We start from the raw sequence: 22,779 nt of genomic DNA, 5'->3' as shown, positions 1-22,779 counted from the left end.
GGGCTGGTTCAAGTGGTCAGGCGGGTGGGGTCAGCTTCAATACGTCCCCCTCATATGGCGGCGCCTGAGCTACTTGACTCTCAGGCAGCTGCAGCTGAGCCGCACAACGCGCATAGTGCAGTACTGCAGTTTAGGAACAAGAATTTGGTACTTGGGCGACTGCAGCACAGGCCCTGGACCCTCGTTTGCAACCAACCACATGCTCAGCTCGAACAGTGGAAACTGAGAGCAGGTTGTTGGGCCAGGAGAGGGAGCTGGAGCCAGAATCTGAGGTTGCAGCACTGAAGAGACTGGAGCTACAGACAGGGGCCAGCGGTGTGGCTGTGGGCCAGACCAGTGGAGACTTAGGACTGGACAGCGGAAGTATGAAAAACGAGAACGAGCAGACTGAAGATGAACAGGTTGGAAGAGGGCTGGCAGATGTTAGCATTTGCTATTTTGATCTCAAAAGGAGTGTCTGGTATTGCTGATGTGGTAGGTCAGCAAAAGTTCAAGTGCTTTCCTCTGCAGTTCAAAATGAGGCACGTCTTACCAGTTTTAGATTTGGTTTGCCGTCTGCTTAAACCACCGACGCAGCTTCATGGGCATTCTGTCAAGAGTTTGCGTAGGAAGGTTTGGAAAAGCAAAACTCAAAATACAGGGCGAGGAGACGAATGCAAATGTGGCGACCACATTCGTCAAAACAAAATCTGTAATCACCAGTGACAGGGATCAAACAGACAAGAAGTCCATTTGTCCTCTTCTATAGCACTTGTCGTCATGCGGGTCATGGGTGAGCTGGAGCCCATCCCAGCTGACTTGGGGGAGAGGCGGGGTACACCGTGGACTGGTTGCCAGCCAATCACAAGGCACATACAATGGATTTTTAAAAAACGATCTTGCTCCATCCCTGTTAAAATGCCAGGCTTGTAAAAAAATGAGACCAAGATAAATCATTTCAAAACTTTTATAAAAGCAAAAAAAAAAACCCACAGCGAGGCTAATAATTTTTTTTAACTGTTTAAAAACTGTGGATGTGCCTGTATTTAGAATTAACTCATCACATTCAAACTTATTTTAAATGGGATTTAGTACACCTGTGCCTCGGACTAACCCAAAATAAAGTGAAAATGTTCTAGCAGGCTTTTCTTGACATTTTTGGAGTAGCATCTTACATTATAAGCCACGGTCCACAAAGAGCTTCCACAGCATCACGGTGATCTCATTGTTTAAAGGAATCATTCAGCAAAAGGGTACAAAATAATTCACTAGGCCTCATATGGCACATCAGTGACATTACCAAGCCCTGGAATTGATTAAAAAAGGAGAAGGAAATTGGTCAGAGGGTCAAAAAAAAAACTAACAGCAGCATTGAAGAAGCTTCAGCTATTTCCATCAATTACTGGCTTTTTAAAGTATATGTGACAACCATGTCCCATCGTCTTTTTATGTATCGGAAATAACCTTGACACCTCTCAAACACATGTGTAATCGTCCAATGAAACCAATGGGCAATCACAAAATATAATTTTGGAGCATACACAACACTGCTCAACTTTATTTGAGGTTAAGCAGAGGTCTTTTGAATGGTGGCAGTTGTGTGGTGACCCATAAATAACACAAGTTTGAATGTGACAGCCACAAATACCGAGTTGACGTGCACATTTTTTAAACCACATCTCAGCTCCTCCCACACACACACACACACACACACACATTTTTTTTTTCCCAAACGAGTTGTTCAGGTTATCTGTAACATTAACAGTGGAAAAAAGTTTGCAAATTAATTATCTTGGTCTCATTTTGGGTGCTTTTAACATCACAAAAACCTGGCACTTGAATAAACTTGTGTCGACATTATATCTACTCTATAGTCAAACAAAGACCTTCACGTGAAGGCTTTTGGAATGTGGGCGGAAACCAGAGTCCCCAGTGAAAACCCACGCAGGCACAGAGAGAACATGCAAAATCCACACAGGAATGCCAGAGTCAAGCATTTTGAAGACCAAATCTTTGAACTGTGAGGTGTACTGCCCCAATAAAAAGGAAACCTGTGAACTATTATGTTAATTTAATGCACTTTAATCCGGCCTCCCAGACACAAACGGTAGAATGATTCCGTGACATGACCAAGGGGGTTTGTTGTATGATGTTATTGTATGGTGTACAAGATGTCAAACGGGGGGCTCTGAAACAAACACAGAAATATTTTGACAATATTTATTGAATTATGTACTGTTCACAATAAATTTACAAAACCAAAGTAAGTGGTTACCTTATACCAAATTCACTGGTTCACAGCATAGCCATGCAATACAACACTTGTCTTTTGCCTGAGGCTAACCTTTCTTTTGCAGTTTGTGAAGTACCGCTCTGCAGTATTACAAAGTACAACACATCAAATGACCTCAAATAACCCCCACCCCCACCCCTCCTTCCTCGGACCCCGCCCGTCACCCCAGAGTGTTTGGTCTTGTTTCATGTCATTATTCTGCTCCATTTTCTAAAGCAATGATTAAAGAAATGTTTTGCATGCAGACAATAATTTTTCTCCTTAGCGTTATCCTCCACAATTTTTGTGGCATTTCGTGAAGTTGGGCAGTTGCAAATATGGTGGCTTCCTTGGTCGACGTAAAGCGGGCCGACGCTACCTGCTGATGTGTCCTGAGTGGCTTTACGGGGGCCACTTTGCTGTTGTCGACACCATGGAGGAACAATGTGTCCTCGTGTCATTAAGGAGTGCTCCGAGCTCATGGTCAAAACCATCCAGCAGAAAGTCGAGGACTGTCGAATAAGTGAGGATTCTGTTTCTGAAGAGCTTTCGAAACACTCTAATGCCCGCCCAGATTTCGTTTTTCCCCGCTCGTCCAATCGATTCCAATGAATGTAAGACTCATGATCATAAATATGAAGCCAAGCGCTGCGAAACATGCGGCCTGAAAACAAAAAAACAAATAGAGGCGATATCAGTATGGAAAAGTCTTTCTGAAAAGCCCTTAGGGCAAACCTACTTGGATCTTTGGTCTGGAGTTCATGGCTTCTTGCTCAGTGGGGATGATGCGGATGTAAAACAGTCCAGGAAGGATGAAGATCAGACTGGGAGCAGTAGTTGCCCCTGGATACAAAAAAAAAAAAAAGACTCTCAACATTTTACCATCCTCCAAAAAAGTATTGGCATAATTTTGTAAGTCAATGTGCGGTACAGTACGTTTAATTGTGTCGTGCTTCTTTGTTTAAATACATGCTGAAAAATTATGATTTTCAAAATGAAAACAAAAACATTCCATTTTTTTATCGTACATTTTCCAATTTCTAATGTGTTCACCTATTCATGGTTTCACCGTCTTGTAGTTTATTGGCATCTGTCATTTTAACTGCAGTCCGTGAAATGCCTTGAGATTTGTTATCAAAAGCACAAATGATTTTCCAATCAGAAGTTGATTTTATCCACCCAGGTCAGCTACTAATTTTTGCATTTATTAGGTGATTGCTGTTTGGTTTCTGATCATATCACGTTTTGACACGATACCATTGGAGTAGAGTAATCCCCCGCTATAACACGGTTCATCTTTCACGGCCTTGCTGTTGCACCGATTTTCTTTTTTGTGCATGTTTTTTTTTTTTAAACAGTTCATTGTGTTCTGCATCCTGATTGGCAAACGGACTGTAGACTAATGTCAACAGTCTCCGCGCCTCACAGCTGTGCAGCTTGTCAAATTGTTTCCACGGCAAAATCCGCAATGTCGACAAAAACATCTGTACAATATTTTTAAAAACTGTCAGTTGTGTGCAAGCAAACTCTGTTAGATTTGTTTATTGATTTGTAATGCTTAGGCTTGAAAAAAAAGTTTAATCTTTGGTTTCCTTCAATTGTATGCGTAATAATTGTAAAGAATAAAGATGACTACGTCACGGATTTCATTCGGCACGGGTTCTTTTCGGAACGTCACCCCCGCGATAAACGAGGGATTACTGTATATGACAATTATGATTTCTTAATGAATATTACAGCAATTCCAAACGTGTTCGTTAAATGTGATACCAGTAATGCCGAAGATGTCTCGAATGTTGGGCACGAGGATGACCAGCAGGTTGACAACAAACAGCAGGCACAGGGCGATGACGATGTGGCGCACCCAGTGGAAGGCCTTCTCGGGGAACAGAAGCTGCTGCAGGGCACGACGGATCTGATGGAAACGCACACGCAGTACTTTTTACAGTAAGCACCGCCGACGACTCCATTCGGTTATTTTTATTTGTTATTCCAGCATGCCTTTCTTTTGATGATTATTCAAAATTCAGTTGAGTGTGCTCAGTCATCTATGGCGTTTTGCATTGTTTGCTACCATTGAGCGAAATTGATTTTAAAAACAAAGCGACGTCGAAGCAAAAATCCGCCAAATGAATACTTGTCGAAGAACACGTATCACTCATAGAGACCACTCGATGATTCAACACTGCATTTTAACGGGCAAGACTTATTGCATATGTTTACAAATTGTTATTTGGCATGGTGTAAGATGTGAATTAACGATGCAGATGCTCTTACAGGAAAGAGCACCACAGGGACAGTGAGAGTGACAGCGACCAGAACAGCCAATCGCACGCAGAGGATCAGCGTGTCCAGAGGATCCACCTTGCTATAGGTATGGAGCAGCTCTGCTTCCGTGTTTTCTGCACAAAAAAACCCCAAAACAAATTGACAGACAAATATTGAAGTGGAAATGATGAAATTTCTGGCCAAAATAACTGAGGTGTTGCACTCACCGTAAAAGGTTAGATAGCCAAAAGTGGCAGTGAGGAAATACATAATAAACATGCCAAGGATGGAAATATTGCCAACATTCTGCATTCTTCTCTTGGTTGGACTTGATGGAATAAGATTAAGAAAATACGAATGAGGTCAAATCTTTGTGTTATTTGCAATCTTCTTTTTTTTTTTTTTGGGCGAGCGTTTCTTACTTTCTCAGTTCTGTGTAGATGGGAAGAACTTCAGGGTGACACACAAAGGCAAAAGCCAGAATTGGAATAGCATATGCCGTCTGCAAACAAAGTGGGAAAACAGCTGTCCAGCCCCATTTCTCACATGACACTTAAATATACGGCCTACTCATATATGTACATCTCATACTCATATATGCTCCGATGGCAAGATGTGTCAGGTGTCGAGCTGAAATCAAGTCTTATTGAGCCCGAGCTTTACCTCTTGGTTGACGGTGAAGAATGTGGTGGTGCACATCTCCCCTGAGGGTTCTGTGGTGACCGAGTGATTGCCAAACACCTCCAGAGGACACACAATGTGAAATCTCTTGTAGATGACCTTTTGTGACAGAATAAGGGGAATATGAGCGTGTTTTTTGTGCACAAGCTACATACATGCTCCAATTCAAAATGATGACTTTTCTGTTGGCATGTAAAAAAAAAACCCAAAATGGCTACAGGTTAAGTACCGTTGCCTGACATTACGTGGCATTGAATTTAGTTCAAGCTAAACATTATTTAGATGGTATCATTTCGCATACACTTACCGCAGAGAGGAAGAACACCATGCAGGAGAGAGAAAAGCCACTTGTGTAACCCAAATACCCTGACGAGCACAAAACAATAGCGTTGAATCAGGACCCCTGGTTACCATGGTAAATCGACAATGTGTTTGTGACATCATCCATTTTCAACATGGCTCTGTAGAGGTTGCATTTTAAAAAATATTTGATCATTTAAGTGAACACAAAAATTGGGATTTACCAAGGTGCTTCATGAGGGCCAAAGGAAGGATGATAGAGACAGTGACTATGATGATCAGGTAATTTCCATTCATGAACCAATCACTAGGTGAGGAAGATAAAAGAGAGACTCCTTTACCACAATTTTACCACAGCTGTGTATTGTCGCCTGTATTATTCGACGCAGAGATTGTGGCAGATGATATTTCATGGAAATTTTTATTCATCTTCCATTTATAATGTGCACACTGGATCATACAGGATTTCTCCAAAGTCTACTGTCAAAAAATCGAATATATGTACAGTAAGATGTCTTTGTGTGATGTATGCCTTCAATGGCATTGAATCAAAGATGGGGGTTGTTAAATCGGAAAAGACAAACATGAAGCCAACCAAATAAGAAAATGGCTAAGCCGTTACTCCGCAGCTCCAGTAGGCCTATGCTTTTGTTTTTCTTTTATGCCGCTTCGTCACATGTCCAGAATTTGTCATATACTTTCTCAACACATCGACGGCCAAAATACAAATGCTTCTATCCGACAGAGGTGTCAAACCCAGATCCAGAAAGCCACAGGGGGCTAAAGACAAACTGTGGCGGGGTTTACTTTCTGGACCTGGATTTGACACCCCCATCGGATAGAAAGGGTGGCATTTTGGCCGTCTACATAAATATCCAATGCACTTAATGCATCATTGATTTCAATGCTCTCACTTTGATCATGGACTTGCAAACTCAAATACTGGCCAAGGTATGACTCATTTTCGGTCCAACTCTACGTATGACTACTTACTCTGACCCGGTTGTTTGGCCGAGAAAAGCCTGGATGACCAGCGGTAACTCAGACTTCACAATGAACAGGTAACTGGACATCGCTGCGGAAAAAGACAAACATTTATTGACCTTGCCTCTCTTTGTCATCACATCGGTGTCACGGCATTTTCATCATCGAGATTCACATCCGATTCATATTGAGAAATGACCTCCAATGTTATGTAGCGTTATGACGACAGCTGCTATAATCTTTCCCGGATGTCCAAATGCTCTGAAGCCCAGATGCTCATAGGCACGGATACCTGAGAAAAATCAAATAAAAACACAGTCGCCCAAAAGAGGATGAAGTCAACAGCAACAGACTTTTGTACTTTGCTTTGTTTTCGAAATGTTTTTGAAGCCTTACCCACGACTCCTGCACTCCGTAGCAGCAAATGGACGGAGTAGGAGGACAGACACGCGATACATATCAACAGGACCCTGTCATACACGCACAGTAGCAAGAGAAATTTGTTTCAAATCAACATTTAACTACAGTGATGAATTAGTTTAGTGTGCACGTAAAAATGTTAATTCGGTCAACGTTTTCAGAGCCGGGATAAGTTGCTCACAGAAGAACCATCAGGCCTCAATATATTAATTCTTTTGAATTCAGGTTCAAAACGATACATTTTGATCAAGCTCTTTTCAGCATTTTTTAAATCAATTTCACTAATTGCGTAATTCCCGAAAGCTACTTTTTATGTCTTTCCTTTGCCCTGACATAACAGATGGGTTCAACAGGAAGAGGAAGCCAGATAGACAAACACTCAGGAGGTCCCTCCGAAAACAGAACTTTGAGGACGATGAGACAAGCACTCACAGGAAAAGGACAATGCCTGTGTTGGACATGGCGTACGAAAGACCCAGAATTCCGCTGCCCATGATGGCGTTACTCAGGTTAAAGATAGACATCCCCAACGAGGTTTTACCCTCAAACTGAAAGAGAATTAAGTTGAAATGTTAATCAGACCAAAAAAAAAAAAACCTCCAACAACAAACAAAAACACGTGTTTTCACATTCAATAGCACTACTACTCGTAATGCACATAATGCATTTACTCATAAAGCCAATAAAATCCCCCCTTAAAATGAATTGAAATACCATTAATCCATTCTAGGACCTACAAAACCCCCCACCAATTTTATCTTAAGGCGCAATAATTAGTTATTCTTCACAGTAGATAACAAATATATTCCTGTCAGTACTATGATATTATGTCTACATGTGTTGCTCCACCGATAGTGTATAAACATCCATAGCATAAACGGTTGTAATAACGCGACACCAATGCTACTTGTTAGCACGTCTATGGCTTTTTCCATTGTTCGTTAGCAATAAGCTAAGCAGACTTGCATAAAATAAGTCTATGTAGTTGTTTTACTTACAAGCCGTGACATACTTTTTTTTTTTTAGTTTGACAATACGCATCAACGGGAGGTGCAATGAACATCTTGAAGCCTCTTTTGAAGAACTGTTAACTATCTGCTAAATTGCTGCTTCTTGTGAAGTGAGTTGAGTTCACCGTCTCCTACATGCTGCTCGTATCTCAAATTTTTGCTCGCATGCGGATGCAAAAAAAAATGTCTGAAAGATGTCTGTAAAGAAAACGGGAGTTCGTTGAAGGAACTGGTACGTGCGACGTACGATTCCAAAGATCCTGTGTTCCCGCCATACTCACATCGGTAAACTGGGGCGTCTTTGTGGGCCCGCTCTTGTGCTCCAGAAAGAGCTGATCCTCTTGCGGGACCCTGGAAGTGGAAGATAATACTTTCAATGTGAACAATATAAATGCGCTCAAGTTGGTGGAAATTTGCCACAAGTCAACGAAAAGGAAGCAAATGAAGCCTACTCTTCATCCATCGGCACAGCGGCTCCATGACCATTTGACAGTTTCTCCATTTCCATATTTAGATGGGACGATCTCAAAAGGAGATGAAATGACAAGCGAAATCTGAAAAAGGGGCAAAACACAACGCAAATGATAAATTATACGGCAGTGCGTTTTATTCAGATTAGCCTTTCAAAACATCCCCGATCAGGGTACAATGAGTAAAGCGTGATCATTTAAAAGCTCTACCAATATAACTGAGATGCTTGCAGGAAGTGGGCACATGTCTTTGTTTCGTTTCCTTTCATTCGATGAACATGTCTACTAAACGAAGGTTGTTTAAAGAAATGTTTTTTTTTCCTCTCTTTCGCCATGGCGATACATTATGATACGTCCATATTTGTGCTGGACTTTACACAGATCTGATGGGCTGGATCTCATCATCAGATATGTTGCATTTTTATGGGTATCGATGATGCACAAATTTTGGTGGTACGAGTGTCGGTCCCGTCCCAATCGCCTTTGTCCAACCTTCACCAACCAGATGCACCAATTAAATTTGCATCGCCGTCCAATAGGAGATCCTTGAAAAAAAGATTTATTTGGTTACATAATGAAGTAATTTTGTTAGAGACACATTAAATGTTGTAAGAATGTCGCAGTATTCAACACACATAGCGGATGTTTTTCAAATTTCATGCAGCCGTACTGAAAACTGCACAGACTGAAATCGCCATCATCATAACAAATATTATATTCTGAGTGAGTTTTGTTTTTTGAGTCTGAATTTTTATTCAAAAAAAAAAATCTTAAAATTCGAAATTCTCTTCTAAATGTTTGGAAAAACATTTTGTATAGGTATTCCAATGGTCTGACTTTATTCTTGGAATTTTTGCCAATTATCTTTCTTGTTCAAACAGATAACCCTAATAAACAAACTTTTAAAAGAGTAGGAAATAAATGTAGTAAAAAAAAAATGGAACAGCTGCTATTTGAACTTCTTCATTTCTCAGTCATGAAACAAAACACAGTCAGTGCGTCATATAGATAAAATAACACAAGCAACATCGAAGTTGTCAACGGTGGTCCGGCCTGTCATCATTGTCAAAGTACGCGAGTGAGCTCATGCAGCCAAAACAAACGTTTCTTCTCGTACTTTATCGCTATTTGGTTTCCCCGTGGGAGCAAGGGTAAAAATCATCCTCAGGTCAAGTCAGAATGATCACAACAGTAACTCATTGGCCTTTGAGAGAGGGGCTTGACCAGCGGTGGGCGGGCTACACACGAGCCACTCGGATCCGGCCCACTCGGCATTTGTGTAATCAAAACTCCTGCAATATTTTTCTTGCATTGATGTTGACGCTTTTTTTTTTCTCCCCCACACAAAAAAAAATAAACATCTGTTTATGTTTTCATTTGATCATCATCAACAATAATTTGTTTAAAATAATGTATTTCTTAATTAAAAATAATTGACATTTACAAATGACTGATTGTTTTTTTTTTAAAAATGACATTAAATTTCAGTTTATTAATTTTTATTTAAAAAAAAAAAAGCTTTTGACAAGCCCCCACAATCTTTTTTAGAAATCAAATGTTTGCCCATGCCTGACAATATTTACTAACCAACCCGACATTCCACCATAGGCTAGCACATGCTACACTTGCCAGTGGGACAGAAATGGCTCCGGTGTAAATAAACTTGTGGCCAAACTAAAAGTACACAGTGTACAGTTCGATCCCTCAGCGAGCATTTCAGGTCATCACGTCAGTCACAAAAGTAACGGCTACATTTGCTCCAAGGACTTGAAATGAATCATGCGTTTCTAGAGACACCAGTAATGCTCGACTTGTTGTTTATGTTGACTTTTATTTTGACACTACGTCAAATATACAGTATATATTTTTCTTTTACCGTGGATGAATAGAATCCCACATATCTCGTCAACTAACATTCCATCTTGTTTTGAACATGATCTCTGTAGATTGTGTCATGTAAAAAAAATAAAATAAAATAAAATAATCCAGTGTCACGAAAACGCCCCTGGTCGTAGGTATCAAATTTTTGGCTGCGTCTTGTTTGTTTGATTGTTTATTGAACATAAAACATATATACAGTAATAATTTGACAGAAAATAAGGTAGATTAAAAAAAAGTAAAAAGAAAGAAATCAATCTTCATTCAACACAGTTATTATGTTCAAGGGAGTAGGAAGAAGTAAAAAACGTATCTAGTCCTACCCCGTTATGTGTTTATATCTAATAAATCATTTTTATATCAATCAGAAAAGAAAAAAGTAAGAAGAAAGAAGTCTCCATTAAGGCTCATACTTTACCCTTAACCGTGATATTTTTACAACTTTTGGTTTGTATCGGGATTACATACATCCACACCCTGGCACTCTTGTGTCAATTTTCTCTTGTATTCATAATGGATGTTTCAATACTTTTCTCTATTTATCAACTTAGTTCTGATTTATCATTATATTTAATGTTTAGAATTGATCATTTCAACTCTGATTGATGTAGGTTGTTTGTACTATTTTTTTGAATTTGTTTTTGAACTCAGCAAGCGATTTACTCATTTTCAGCTCCGTTTCGAGATTATTCCACAGATTGACACCTTCGATAGATACACTTCTTTGCTTGATGTTTGTTCTTGTTTTGAGTTTTTTGAATAAGTTGGTACCTCTTAAATCATAGCTGCTTTCTCGAATTTCGAAAAACTTCTGAATGTTTTGGCAGAGCAGGTTATTCTTCACCTGTGCTGATTGGTTTGCTTGCCCTAATTAAAGAAATTTAAAAAAAAGAGGAGTTTTTGAGCAAGATGGCAGCGTGCCAGCGGCAAGGCAAGAGCGAGGCCAAACCTTTGGCTACAAAAATGGATATTTTCACTTTGAGGCCTTCTGTGACGACAGACAATGTGATAAAAGCTGAGAATGACCTCCCTGTTCAAACATGACTGCGTGGCTTTCTCACAACTAGTCGCGTGGCTCTTTCTAATACCGTCCCTACACAAATAGACATCATAAATAGTACCATTTACTTCAGTAGAAGCTCTTACTAACCATAATCCAAAATTAAACATGCCAAATGAAAAAGACATAGACAGAGATGGCGACGGTCCGCTCGCTCTACTTATTGACAGTGCTTAATATCTCTTTGCCCGGACATCTCATCCGTGAAAATCAAATCTAAATAAAACGTGTGGAGCACGTAGTCCATTTCCATTCTGCTATATAGAGATCTTATAAGTCACATATCGTAACAAGCCTCGGGGTATCATATCGCCAAAATTGCATTGCATCGACTTGGATTCTGGTGTTGATTTGGTCATGCGCTCGGCATTATCGTATGATGCCAAGACAGCTTCACGTTGATCTGTACAGAATGTTTTGAATGTCATATGATGATATATATGATTACTCAGCGTTTAACCTTCACATGGGCCGTCACCATGACAATTAATCATCTCGTCCGACAAACTCACCACATCCATGAGAAAAGTCACATTTTGTTCTGAACGGTTTTTATCTTGTTTCCCCCAACTTACTTTCAGGAAGAATCTTGAACTCCATCGCGTACGCTCAAACAATCATCTCATGATACCCTTTTCACCGACAGTATATAAGTGTCCATGATTAGGAAGAATCTTCCACAATAGAAAAGTTTAACAGCTTCCTTTTCCCCTCCTCTTTCCCCAGCCAAGGATCAAACCGGATGCCTGCCTGCTGTGCGGCGACAGTGCTCACCGCTGATCCAATGCGCTGGCACCTTTGCAAACATGAAGTTTAAGTTTTTTTGTTTTTTTTCCAAGCTAAGATCACAAAAAAATTACTCCCCCCCCCCCGCACCCCTGACGTAGCTCTCCTCTAAATTTCCCCATTAAAATGTTAACTTCTGTGGATTTTAAAAATGAATATATAGACTTACTGTATTCATACTGTGTTTATTGCACAGCTTTTTTTAAAATTAATTGTGAATACAAAATGCGAGTACTTGTGCTTGCTGCGACAATTCCGAATCATCAGTAATCGTACTTGAAATGAAACAATGCGGAAAATAAAAACAAAAGTTGGGCGAACTCAAAACTTCAAGGCAGCAAACTTCAATAAAATTTTAAGTTGAGCCATTCAACAAAATATTTTCACTTTTGGTAACGTGAACATTGGCTTTCTCGCATTTTCAATAAAGAAAAGAGTCTACAGAACTAGCTGTCCCTTGTATTGTCCCCCAACTTACAGATAAGTGAAAACAACTCCGCAAAAATGTCAAATAAATGTCAACAATTTCTATTTTAAATGTGTCCCAACTTAATTTACTATTTTAGCTCTCCTAAAATACAAGTTGGGCTTTTTTTTTTTTTTTTTTACAGTGTAGTTAACCTACAGTAACTCATCCTTTGTCTTCTGAGTGCTCAGAATGTTCCTGTTATGATATAACAGCACAAACCACTCATTGCTTCTATTTTTTTCCTCACATGATTTATGCAGTCACACTCTGTACATTCATGTGTCGGCGCTGAACTCCACTGACATTTGTCGCGACTCATTACCATGCCAAGTAGCTCTTTTTTTTTTCCTTTTCTAATTAATCTAACTTAGTCACAAACTATATTAAATCACCATTCAATGTTCAACCTGTTATTGATGTGACCAGTGCAGGATTATTATTATTTTTTTTTTTTTTGTGTGGTTACGTTTGAATACCCAACCAATTACGGTCGGGTATTCATGAAACTTAGGTGAGAGCGGTGGCACTTAAGCAAGGCAAAAACTCAATTCCTTTTAGGTGCAAATTTGAATAAATATAGAGAAAGAACAGATAGCCTTGTTATGCGTAAAAAAAAAAAAGAATGATCAAACACCAAAAAGCATCCCATAATTTAAAGGGGAATACCACACTGATGATATGGCAATAGAAGCAACTACAGTACCAGGCATGAAAAGTTTTCCCACTCACAGTAAGGCTTTTGCGCAGATTATTTGTTCATGTATTCCTACTGCATGTTCTAACTCCTCAAATTTTTGTACATTTCTCTCCAGGGATGAATCACACAAAAACACAAACACACACACACAAACACACACACACACACACACACACACACACACACACACACACACACACACACACACACACACACACACACACAAGACTGCTCACTAAAGCATGCTTGCACACAAACTGAACACGACCGAGTGAAACGTCCGAGTTGAAGAGACTACACCTTCAACAAAGCACTTTTCTTTTTTTCCTTCTTTTTGTTGAGCAGAGCTCCTCCAGAAGTCAAACCACGTGGCAGCAGTCAGTCCAGCTCAGGAAAAAAAAAAAATTGATGGACTTACCACCTCGAGCGAGTCCAGCTGCCCCTCACAAACTGTTGCTTGTGTCTCAAAGTCCTGCCGCCACAACAGCCCTTTGGGGACAGGCGTAATACGGGTGTGTTTGGGAACCCTGAATGGAAGCGCACTGTGGCTCTGGCGAAGGTTGGGAAGAGAGGAACAAATATGGGAACAGGGAGTGAGAAAGGGGGGCTGAAAATGATGGGATCAAGTTTCTTGTGAGGTCACACGTGTCGGCACTCCTCTTCCTTTCCCTAAAACAGACAACGCATTAACTGTGACTTTGTTAATGGATTGATCAGTGGGAGGATTGCCAAGATGACTACCGGTATTATTATACTCTTATTATTCTCCTGTTCATACACATGAATGTGCTTTTATAGTTAAGGAAGCGCCGGAGTCTAGTGACGTGCTAAGAGTAGAAGGTATTGTCCACGTTATTACATAAGAGTCCGGAGTTGATGAGCAGCCGTGCCGTATCTGAGAGCCAAGATGGACAAACCGCTAGCTGTGCATTGCATCAATGTGCAAATGTAAATATCTGAACCGGTGTTTCCCCGCAAGTGTGCGAGGCAACCCGAGTCCATGTCCTTTAAAACAACAGATGGTAAAGGTTAAGAACACTCCCAGTATGGATGCCGTGCACGCATCGTGGGCCTGTGTGTTTATATGTGCATTCAGAAAAGGGCACCGTGGTGATTTAGTATGCCGCTTAAATAAACGCTTCGGATTTGAATGTTCCAACATGTGTGAGGACGACACACATCTTTTAAAAAAAAAGACATTAACGTAGCAAAACTCAATAGATATTGTTATATATGTTCCATTTGTTCTCAAACACACATGCAAACTTCATGTGGTCATTGCATCCAATGCAATGTACACGTGGAACATCTGAAGTTGACCCTCCCTGAGATATGAGGGGGAAAAAAACGTCTCTTGAAAAATAGACCGACACTTTAAAAATCTAGCCTCCGTCATGCATAACGTTGTGCAAGACTTCTGTGCAGCGTATTCCAAAAGAGGGAGCAGTCTCAACATAAAAGTTTTATGGGGAGAAGCAAAACTATTCGACGTTATGACTCCAAGTCAAAGCAGTCAGACCTCCGCGTCGCGATAATTTATTATCCAAGTTAAGGTGGAGTTTTTCCTGCAGTGTATTTAGAATGTATTGTAAAAAGAATACAATCAAATATCTCCAAAAATGGATGCGCTCGAAAAAAATTAACACACATTTTCAATCAGCACATACATTTTTTTAGGGACATATTGCGATTTTAGACAACCCTGTGATAACGTTTTACTTTTTTCACATGCCGGTATGACTTCTTCACCCTATCGCAATATTTATATAGACATGAAGAGGGGCCCATCCATAGGTTCAACCATGTCAGAGGTTTTCAAAGGACTCCACCTGATTCTTTCTCCATCTGGCTACTCTGTGTGAGCTGAAGCAGGTGTGCACAGTCCCTGTATATGCCATCACGTGTCATACTCCATGCCCATGCAGCCGGCAGCTGTTTTCAATGGAAATACAGAGATAACTCAAAGGCAGTGCTACCCAGGAGAAAAAAACAAACAAACAAACAGACAGAGAGACAAAGTTGGAGTCTCGATGGTTGTGCAGTAAATTCCACCTGAGCCAAAGAAGACAATTAAATCGCTCTCTCCCACACACACTACTGAAATGATTACACACGCACAACTGAATAAGAGACTGTTTCCGTATAATGTATGAGAGAATTTCAGTGAGAACAGAAGTCTTTTCTCTTAAAAAAAAATGGCTTCCACGTTTACAACAAAATGTGTCGTTCATTACGACGGCTCTTGATGGATAGTTGTTTACCTCGCTCTCTGTCCAATAGCCAGCAAGTAGCTTAGCGTAGCGCTTCAGTAGTGCGTGAGGAAAGTAGTGGGTGAGAGAGTGTTTCAGTAATGTGTATGTGGGGCAATCTTGACCCTTGTCCCAATTTCTGCGGCCAGCGCAAGTAAGTCTGGGTGGGGTTTTCTTTCTTTTGAAATCTTCACAGACGCGTGCGGTTAGAAACGTGCCTTTGCACCATCGTGGGTGTGAACAGAGCCGACTTGCTTGACAGCCAATGGAAGCAGCTTTTGTCATTTTTTTCCCAAATTCAGCGCAGAAAAGGCGCATGGTCTACATGGCTGAATTCCATGCAGGAAATCGATGCGTGCAAAGTACATTTATAAGGAACTGGCAGAAAATTTCCACTCGCGGATGATGTACAGTTGGCCAGGGCGATCACAGATCCCTGCTAGGAAGTGGGCACCTGTGCCCCAACTTCGACTTGCATTCAGCAGGCTCCTGTCAGCCACCAAACTGTCTGTTGTGCCAGGGGAATGTAAAAGATAAGGCCCTTGGTCCGCCAAAACACCTAGCATGGCACCGCATGGTGGACCAAATTTTTACACCTGAGCACACGTTTACTGTCTACAAAAATAGAGCCCTCAGGGTGTAAAAGGTCCGTCTGGTAAGCCTGAATTAGGATGGTTTTATAAAAGCAACCAATAAATACTTTGAAATGATTTTTCAAAAATGCACAGGTATCCATTAGCCATTTGTTTGTCCCCGTCACTAGATGAGCTTTTTCGGTTTGTGTAACGTTTTAGAAAAACAATGGAGAGAAAAAAAAATAGCTATATTAGCTCTCATCAGCTTGGCATTGTGTTGTGACCATGTGTTGTCTTGTTTTTTTCCCCCCTTGGCCAATCAGCGGAGTGATCTCGCCAGATCCACTTAGGGCTGATGTCATTAAGCTGCTCAAGGCAGCGCAGCACGTGGAATGCTGAGAGATGCACTGCAGAAAGATTTGCGTGCATCTTTGCGGGGCTGCGTGGTAGAGCAACATGACCATGTGTTTTTTAAACGTTGTCGTTGATACCTAATGGATTACGAGAAATAACATTTTTTTGGTTTTGTTTTGTTTTGTTTTGTTTTGTAATCCAAGGGTATATAAAGTCAACATGGAATGCATTGGAGAGGTAACGTGTGTAATGTCATGATCCACTGGACATGTAAATGATGGAATTCTGATAGACGGCAATCAAGCAAGATTGGATGAAACAAATTCACGTGTAATAATTATATCTATTAAGGGTGATTGAAAAGTTCGTGTAATAATTGCAGAATATGTTAGAGTGAGATTTTTGTTGTTGTTGATTGCTATTTTTGTTTCTCACTGTGGTGTTGACTGACTGTCCATCCACTAATGAGATTGTTCAATAGTACTGCGGTTCCCGCCAAGTGTCAAGATTACACTGGATTTGTCCCCGGCGCGCAGTCAGGCATTCCGTAGAGGTCACAAATTTGCGTTTTGATTTTCTTCAACCCATTCGGGATTAGTTCTCATTGTTAATTCAAGAAATGTGTTGATGTGTGCGTGGCATCGGTCGTACGAAAGAGGTTGATTGTCTGGCTTTGCAGCCCTGATGTGCAGTCGTTTGGAAAAGCGACCTCGTAAATGTGACTTTAAGTTGGTTTGTTGACAAATATACAACTAAATTATTAACATCAAATATTAGCACTGATGGGAAGTAACTGAGTACAAATACTTTTTTGCTGCACTTAGGTTGATTTTTCAGGTAGCTGTAGCCTACTTGACTCCGGTATTTATTCCACATCCATGAAATTATTTAGGATAACTGTTGAATATTGCAGCCCGGTGACCCAGTGGTTAGCACGTCGACCTCACAGTGCAGAGGTACCGGGTTCAATTCCAGCTCCGGCCTCCCTGTGTGGAGTTTGCATGTTCTCCCCGGGCTTGCGTGGGTTTTCTCCGGCGACTCCGGTTTCCTCACACATTCTAAAAACATGCATGGCAGGCTGATTGAGCACTCTCAATTGTCCCTAGCTGTGAGTGAGTGCGGATGGTTGTTTGTCTGTGTGTGCCCTGCGATTGGCTGGCAAGCAGTTCAGGGTGTCCCCCGCCTACTACCTGAAGACGGTTGGGATAGGCTCCAGCACCCCCCGCGACCCTTGGGAGGATAAAGCGGATCGGAAAATGGATGGATGGATGGATGTTGGATATTGTTTGGCTACAAAAATGATTTACTATGGCAAATGTGCAGTGTCTTGCGCCAGCTCCTGAAGCAGGAGGTTTTTAGGTTCAAATTCTCAGTCTAATCTGAAAATAAAAACACAATTTAGGTGAGGGTTTTTTTTTTTCAATTGTTATCAATTTAGCAATGTGTCTTACTCAGGTCACAATGTTGGCAAAGCTACGGGTGTTGTTTTGAAAGCATACTACAAATACATTAATCTTTTTTCTTCTCAGTACAAGCGAGACATACGGCAATAAAAGTGGTCAACTATTTGAGTGGACAGTTTTTGTTTTTGTTGTATCAAGTTATCAAAACCAAGTATTGTATGTAATGAAATACAATTAATATAATTATTTTACTTTGGTACTTATGTACATTTCAGACTCTACTCTTGCTATCATTTCAGAGCAGGAGGTTTTTTTAGTGTTTTTTTGGGGGGTTTTTTGCACAAATATCTGTACTTCTACTTAGTGAAGGGAAAATAGGTAACACTGTAGATCGAAAAACGAATGAATTCATTCACACTTTTTGCAAATTGACTTGACTTTCCCACAAGGATCCACAACTCTACTGACTATAAGTGTGGTGACCAAGTTGCCTATGGTAATAGCAGTACTCTACTGCATAGTAAAAGGCTTATCTACTTACCGGTAAATTAAATGCAGTCGGACTAGACAGTGATCCTTACTACTTAATGCATGGGCAATGGCAAGCGTCCAGGAATTTAGATTCCTTTCATATACAGTACAGTACACACTGACCAGCCACAGAAACAATTCAATTCATCAAAATACGCACTATAAGCTCAATAATCAACACATTGTTCAATTCATGCCACTCCAACGTTGTCTGCAAAGGCCGAACAATATTACCATATCTTTGCCAAAGCAAACTATTTCATGCAGCTTTTTTATTGGTTGTCATTATATTGTGCAATTGGTCAACAGGTGAAGAAGTGGTGAACAAAGTGGTTAGCACATCTACCTCCCAGGTTTGGGGTTCGGATATCAGCTCAGGACTTCCTTCATGGAATTTACATGTTCTCTCATGTACCCCCCACTAAGCCTGTAGTGGTAATCTGCTCATTTTGGCAATTTCACAGTGAGCTGGGCTGCAATATATATTCTTCGGTGCCGCACGTTAATTTCTTCAGGCCTGCGGATCATTTTTGAAATCAGGAAGTATTTTGTGTTACAAACAACCAGGCCAATACATTACATATAGCATTGACTGTATTAACTATATTATTCTGTATGAACAAAATACAGTAACACATTAAAGAGGCATCATGTGACTTGTAACAGCAACACAGCATTGCGGGAAAGCCTCCGTGCAAACGTAAGGTTAGCATCAGTCTGTTCAGTACAAAAATGTTTATAAGGTAAAGCATCTTGAGAAAAAAATATATAAACTGTACAAACAGCACCCACTAATGAATATAGAATCATTCCTGAGAATTATTATTATTATTTTTTTTTTAACCCTTGTTTCTTATGACAGGTGACCCCTCAGCTAATGATGGCAGTGGGCACAGCAGTGATTGGCTCCCTCCAGTTCGGCTACAACACTGGCGTCATTAATGCTCCTCAAAATGTGAGTATCACAGCCGTGTAAAATCCGGAGGTGGTAATTCAAAACCCAACGCAATTTGAAAAAAAAAAAATTGTCCTGCAGCAATGTTTTTATTTATTTCTTAACTTTACATTTTATCATTGAAAAATTCAGAGATAAATTTGAACACAAGTCATGAACAACCTCTCATTCTTCCTCCTACTTGCAAAAGATGTTTTCAGACGTACGCAGTTTGATGCTTGCACTTTGTGTGGGATACTTAGCGGGTTTCATTTAAATATGAAGTGACATGGAGCAGGTTAAGGGGATTATACAGTGCTATGTTGGCATATTAAAAGATTACAGGGTTGAATGTTTTGTTTATGGCGACACGATGGAGAGTGGTTCTTACATCTGCCTCACAATTCTGAGGTTAGGGGTTTGAATCAGGGCCTCCAGCCTACCTGTGTGGAATTTGCTGTTCTCCCTCTGATTGTATTACGGTAGTTTTTGAAGGCTACAATGACTTTCTCCCACACTTCTGGAGACTCTCTATTACTGTCCTTGGAGGTGAACGTGAGTGTGAAAGTCATCTGGGATGGTTCCCAGCTCACCTGTGTCGGGACCGGCATCAGGACAGGCAAGATAGAAAACAGATGAAACCTGCACTTATACTTGGACTGCATTGTCGCATGGCAAGAATGGATGAAAATCTAGGACAGACCAATAATAACAATATTGATAGGGTAGGAGAACAGTTTGGTGCACTCATTGGCTATATAGAGCAGAGGCCCGCCTATTTTGTATTTCGCCATTCATGAATTCACCTATTCCCAAATTTATCGAGAGTTTTAATTTTTTATTTTTTAACCTATCCCCTGTTTTTGATCGAAAAACTCACCTGAGTTTTTTTTGGGGGGGCTCTTCCTATAATGTTCCAAGATGCCACAAGACATGTATAAATAGAAATTGGTGTCAAGGAAGTTGAAGTGATACAATTTGAGTCGACTGAGAGACAGGCTTTGTATGTTGGGGAGGAGCAAAGTTTAGTCTGGGTTGTTAGTGGAAGTTAGGGGAGGCTTCACCATACATCATGTACATGTGCACTTCGGAAGCATTTTAAAGGTCATTTATTTTCAAGGGTAATATATAAGATGAGATTGACATTACTTTAAGATTATACGGATCAGAGTTTATGGTCTTTTTCCAGTTTGTACTATTATTATATGCTTTTAAAAACATATTCTAAAGAGTCAATTCCTCACCATTTTTCGCTCTTCGCAGTAAGGCTCGGTCCCTATTGCCTGCAAAGGGCAGGAAATTACAATTCTGTGATCTCAAATTGCACCAATTACACCATACACAGAACCAAACTCCAGAGAGCTCAATAATGCCAAGGAACGAGCCATTCGTCTCATTCTAAATGTTGAGCCAAACGGCTATGCCGGTATAGAAATAGCTTGGGTTGATATAATCAGGTTCTCCTTGACACACACACACACACACACGTGCATGCACCACCTCTGGAATCAAACACCTCATGAAGGGTTGGATTTTGCTTGAAGTTGAAAGCGCCGCTGGGGAAAAGGGTGTGGACGTATTCATAGTTTCACTGTTTACTGCCTACATGTTGGGTTATTTCCCTGCGCCTTCAGGTTTCAAATGAATTCAGGAGCTCAGAGTCCAGGTGTTCTTGAAGTTTTTGATGAGGTGATGAAAGGCCCTATCATCAACTCGAAGGAGTTTCATTTTGTCCAGAATGGCCATGTCCGAGCATAAGATAAGAAAACCTTTATTAGTCTCGCAATGGAGAAATTCCCGATTCGCAGCAGCAAAGTTATGAAAGGAAGAAGTAGAACAACAAAATATAGGAGCTGCTGGAAAGGCAGCCACTCTCGCGGCGCCATTTTGAAGTCAAAATAACAAAAATAACACAACACAACACAACACATAGGACACAGACAGTCGTATGTATCCATTAGGATCAAGCTAGTAGCACGGTGGAGAATGTTTATGGACAAACCTGCCAGATGGAAGCATTTGGTGCAGTTGTGATGAGAGCATTCGTACAGGCTACAGTCCGATATATTTAAGTCGTACCAACAGGGGAGCTATTTGCACATGATTACGTCATGACAGATCCACTGAACTGTGACCTTCAGAATTCACGGCGACGGTTTCCAGAGGCGTGTGAAGCCGCCAAGATGTCACTTGGTCCCAAAAAAAATATTTTGGATCATTGTCAATAAATAAGAGTGTGTGGAGTACAACATTCAGATTTGAACTGAAGTTCCCCCTGAAGTTGAGAAATTCAAGTGTCTCGAGGTCTTGTTTACACGTCTAGAATTGATGAAGCGTCACATATGAATCCATGTGGTCTGCAGTGATGCGTTTTCTGTACTGGAGTGTCATGGAGAGAAGAGAAGGTTGAGCCAAAAATCAGTCTATGTTCCCACTTTTGCTAAGATCTGAGAAAAGACAAACAGGATGAGATCACAGATACAAGCAGCCATTTCGTCCAGAGTGTCTTGCGTGATTCGAAGTAGGCTGAGGGGTTAAGATTCCAGGTCCATGTGGTGGAGTATGGAGGACCCAAATGCAGGAAAGTGAGGCTGGCAAGCAGGATATTCAGTTTAAAAAAAATCTAAAAACAAAAAGGCCACCAAAGTACTGGGAAAATCTCAAGAGTAAATGAACAAATTACCCAAATAATCAATGTTTAAACCAACAGAGAAACATTCAGGAAACAAAACACTCAACACTACAAGAATCATGACATGACAAAGGGGAAGATGATTTGTGACAAAAAAAAAAAAGCAAAACAACAATGAACCAACAAAGACTGAAAAGAAACCGGGGAACTTGATACATGCAAAGTGACAGGCAATGAGGGTCACCGAGACAAAACACGATTGGCTGGAGGCACCTGACTGGTCACAAGGTTATAATAATTTGGGATTTTCAAAGAGTAGTCTCGTCCGACTGTTGCTTGAAAATGGCGGAGGAGTCACAGGTGGAGAAATTCGCTGTGGGGAAGGTCAATATGTCAATTCAGAGTTCACTCAGACACTATTTTCAGAAATAGGCAGAAAACCAACCAGGTCACCCCATTAACATGTCCATTCCGATATACAGTCTTAAGATTCAATCCTGAATTTTAATAGCCATCCCTTGGTGAATCATATCAGGTTAAGGTCATACAAATCAAGCTGAAATTTGTGTTTTTTTTCTTTCTTTGTTGTGGTTCAGATCATTGAAAGCTTCTACAATGAGACGTGGACGAGCAGGTTTTCCGAGCCCATCTCTCAGAGCACATTAACAGCTCTGTGGTCCCTCTCAGTGGCCATCTTCTCAGTGGGGGGGATGTTTGGTTCCTTCTCGGTTGGCCTCTTTGTCAACCGCTTCGGCAGGTGGGAGTCCCGTGCCCGTTGATATTGAGCCAATTATCATCAAAGGGAATGAAATCGAAGAAACCGAATG

The 22,779-nt window shown here is 40.7% G+C and overlaps 2 protein-coding genes across 2 annotated transcripts in view; one reads left to right on the top strand and one right to left on the bottom strand.

Moving 5' to 3' along the window:
* Window positions 1–2,419: 2,419 nt before the first annotated feature.
* Window positions 2,420–13,857, bottom strand: LOC147210032 (sodium-coupled neutral amino acid transporter 3-like). Its single transcript, XM_086099269.1, has 16 exons — window positions 13,693–13,857; window positions 8,367–8,468; window positions 8,196–8,265; window positions 7,337–7,452; window positions 6,881–6,954; window positions 6,684–6,776; window positions 6,494–6,575; window positions 5,725–5,807; window positions 5,508–5,566; window positions 5,183–5,299; window positions 4,942–5,021; window positions 4,747–4,847; window positions 4,529–4,653; window positions 4,022–4,166; window positions 2,991–3,094; window positions 2,420–2,915 (listed from the first exon to the last, which is right to left on the bottom strand). The coding sequence occupies exons 2-16, from the start codon at window positions 8,420–8,422 to the stop codon at window positions 2,811–2,813; spliced, it is 1,410 nt and encodes a 469-aa protein (XP_085955395.1). The 5' UTR covers window positions 8,423–8,468; window positions 13,693–13,857; the 3' UTR covers window positions 2,420–2,810.
* Window positions 13,858–16,501: 2,644 nt separating this feature from the next.
* The window catches only part of LOC147210031 (solute carrier family 2, facilitated glucose transporter member 1-like), a 12,770-nt gene continuing 6,492 nt past the window's right edge, over window positions 16,502–22,779 (top strand). The window contains exons 1-3 of the mRNA XM_086099162.1: window positions 16,502–16,689; window positions 19,249–19,341; window positions 22,549–22,709. Coding sequence (XP_085955288.1) covers window positions 16,672–16,689; window positions 19,249–19,341; window positions 22,549–22,709 — 272 coding nt within the window. The 5' untranslated portion in view covers window positions 16,502–16,671. The remainder of the gene's footprint in view (window positions 16,690–19,248; window positions 19,342–22,548; window positions 22,710–22,779) is intronic.

Source organism: Hippocampus guttulatus, chromosome 1, assembly GCF_054856545.1.
Source record: "Hippocampus guttulatus isolate MCC_2025c chromosome 1, RoL_Hgut_1.0, whole genome shotgun sequence".
NCBI classification, from domain to species: domain Eukaryota; kingdom Metazoa; phylum Chordata; class Actinopteri; order Syngnathiformes; family Syngnathidae; genus Hippocampus; species Hippocampus guttulatus.
Note: the sequence above shows the minus strand (reverse complement) of the source record. Positions and strands in the feature narration are given on the sequence as shown.

Excerpts from the sequence above, each read along its gene's own strand:
- LOC147210032 (XM_086099269.1), bottom strand. The coding sequence starts at position 8,422 with ATGGAAATGGAGAAACTGTCAAATGGTCATGGAGCCGCTGTGCCGATG. Across the intron at positions 6,955-7,336 it reads ACAGGCATTGTCCTTTTCCT|GGTCCTGTTGATATGTATCG; the intron begins GTGAGTGCTTGT and ends CGTGTATGACAG. Across the intron at positions 6,576-6,683 it reads AACGCTACATAACATTGGAG|CGATGTCCAGTTACCTGTTC; the intron begins GTCATTTCTCAA and ends CTTTTTCCGCAG.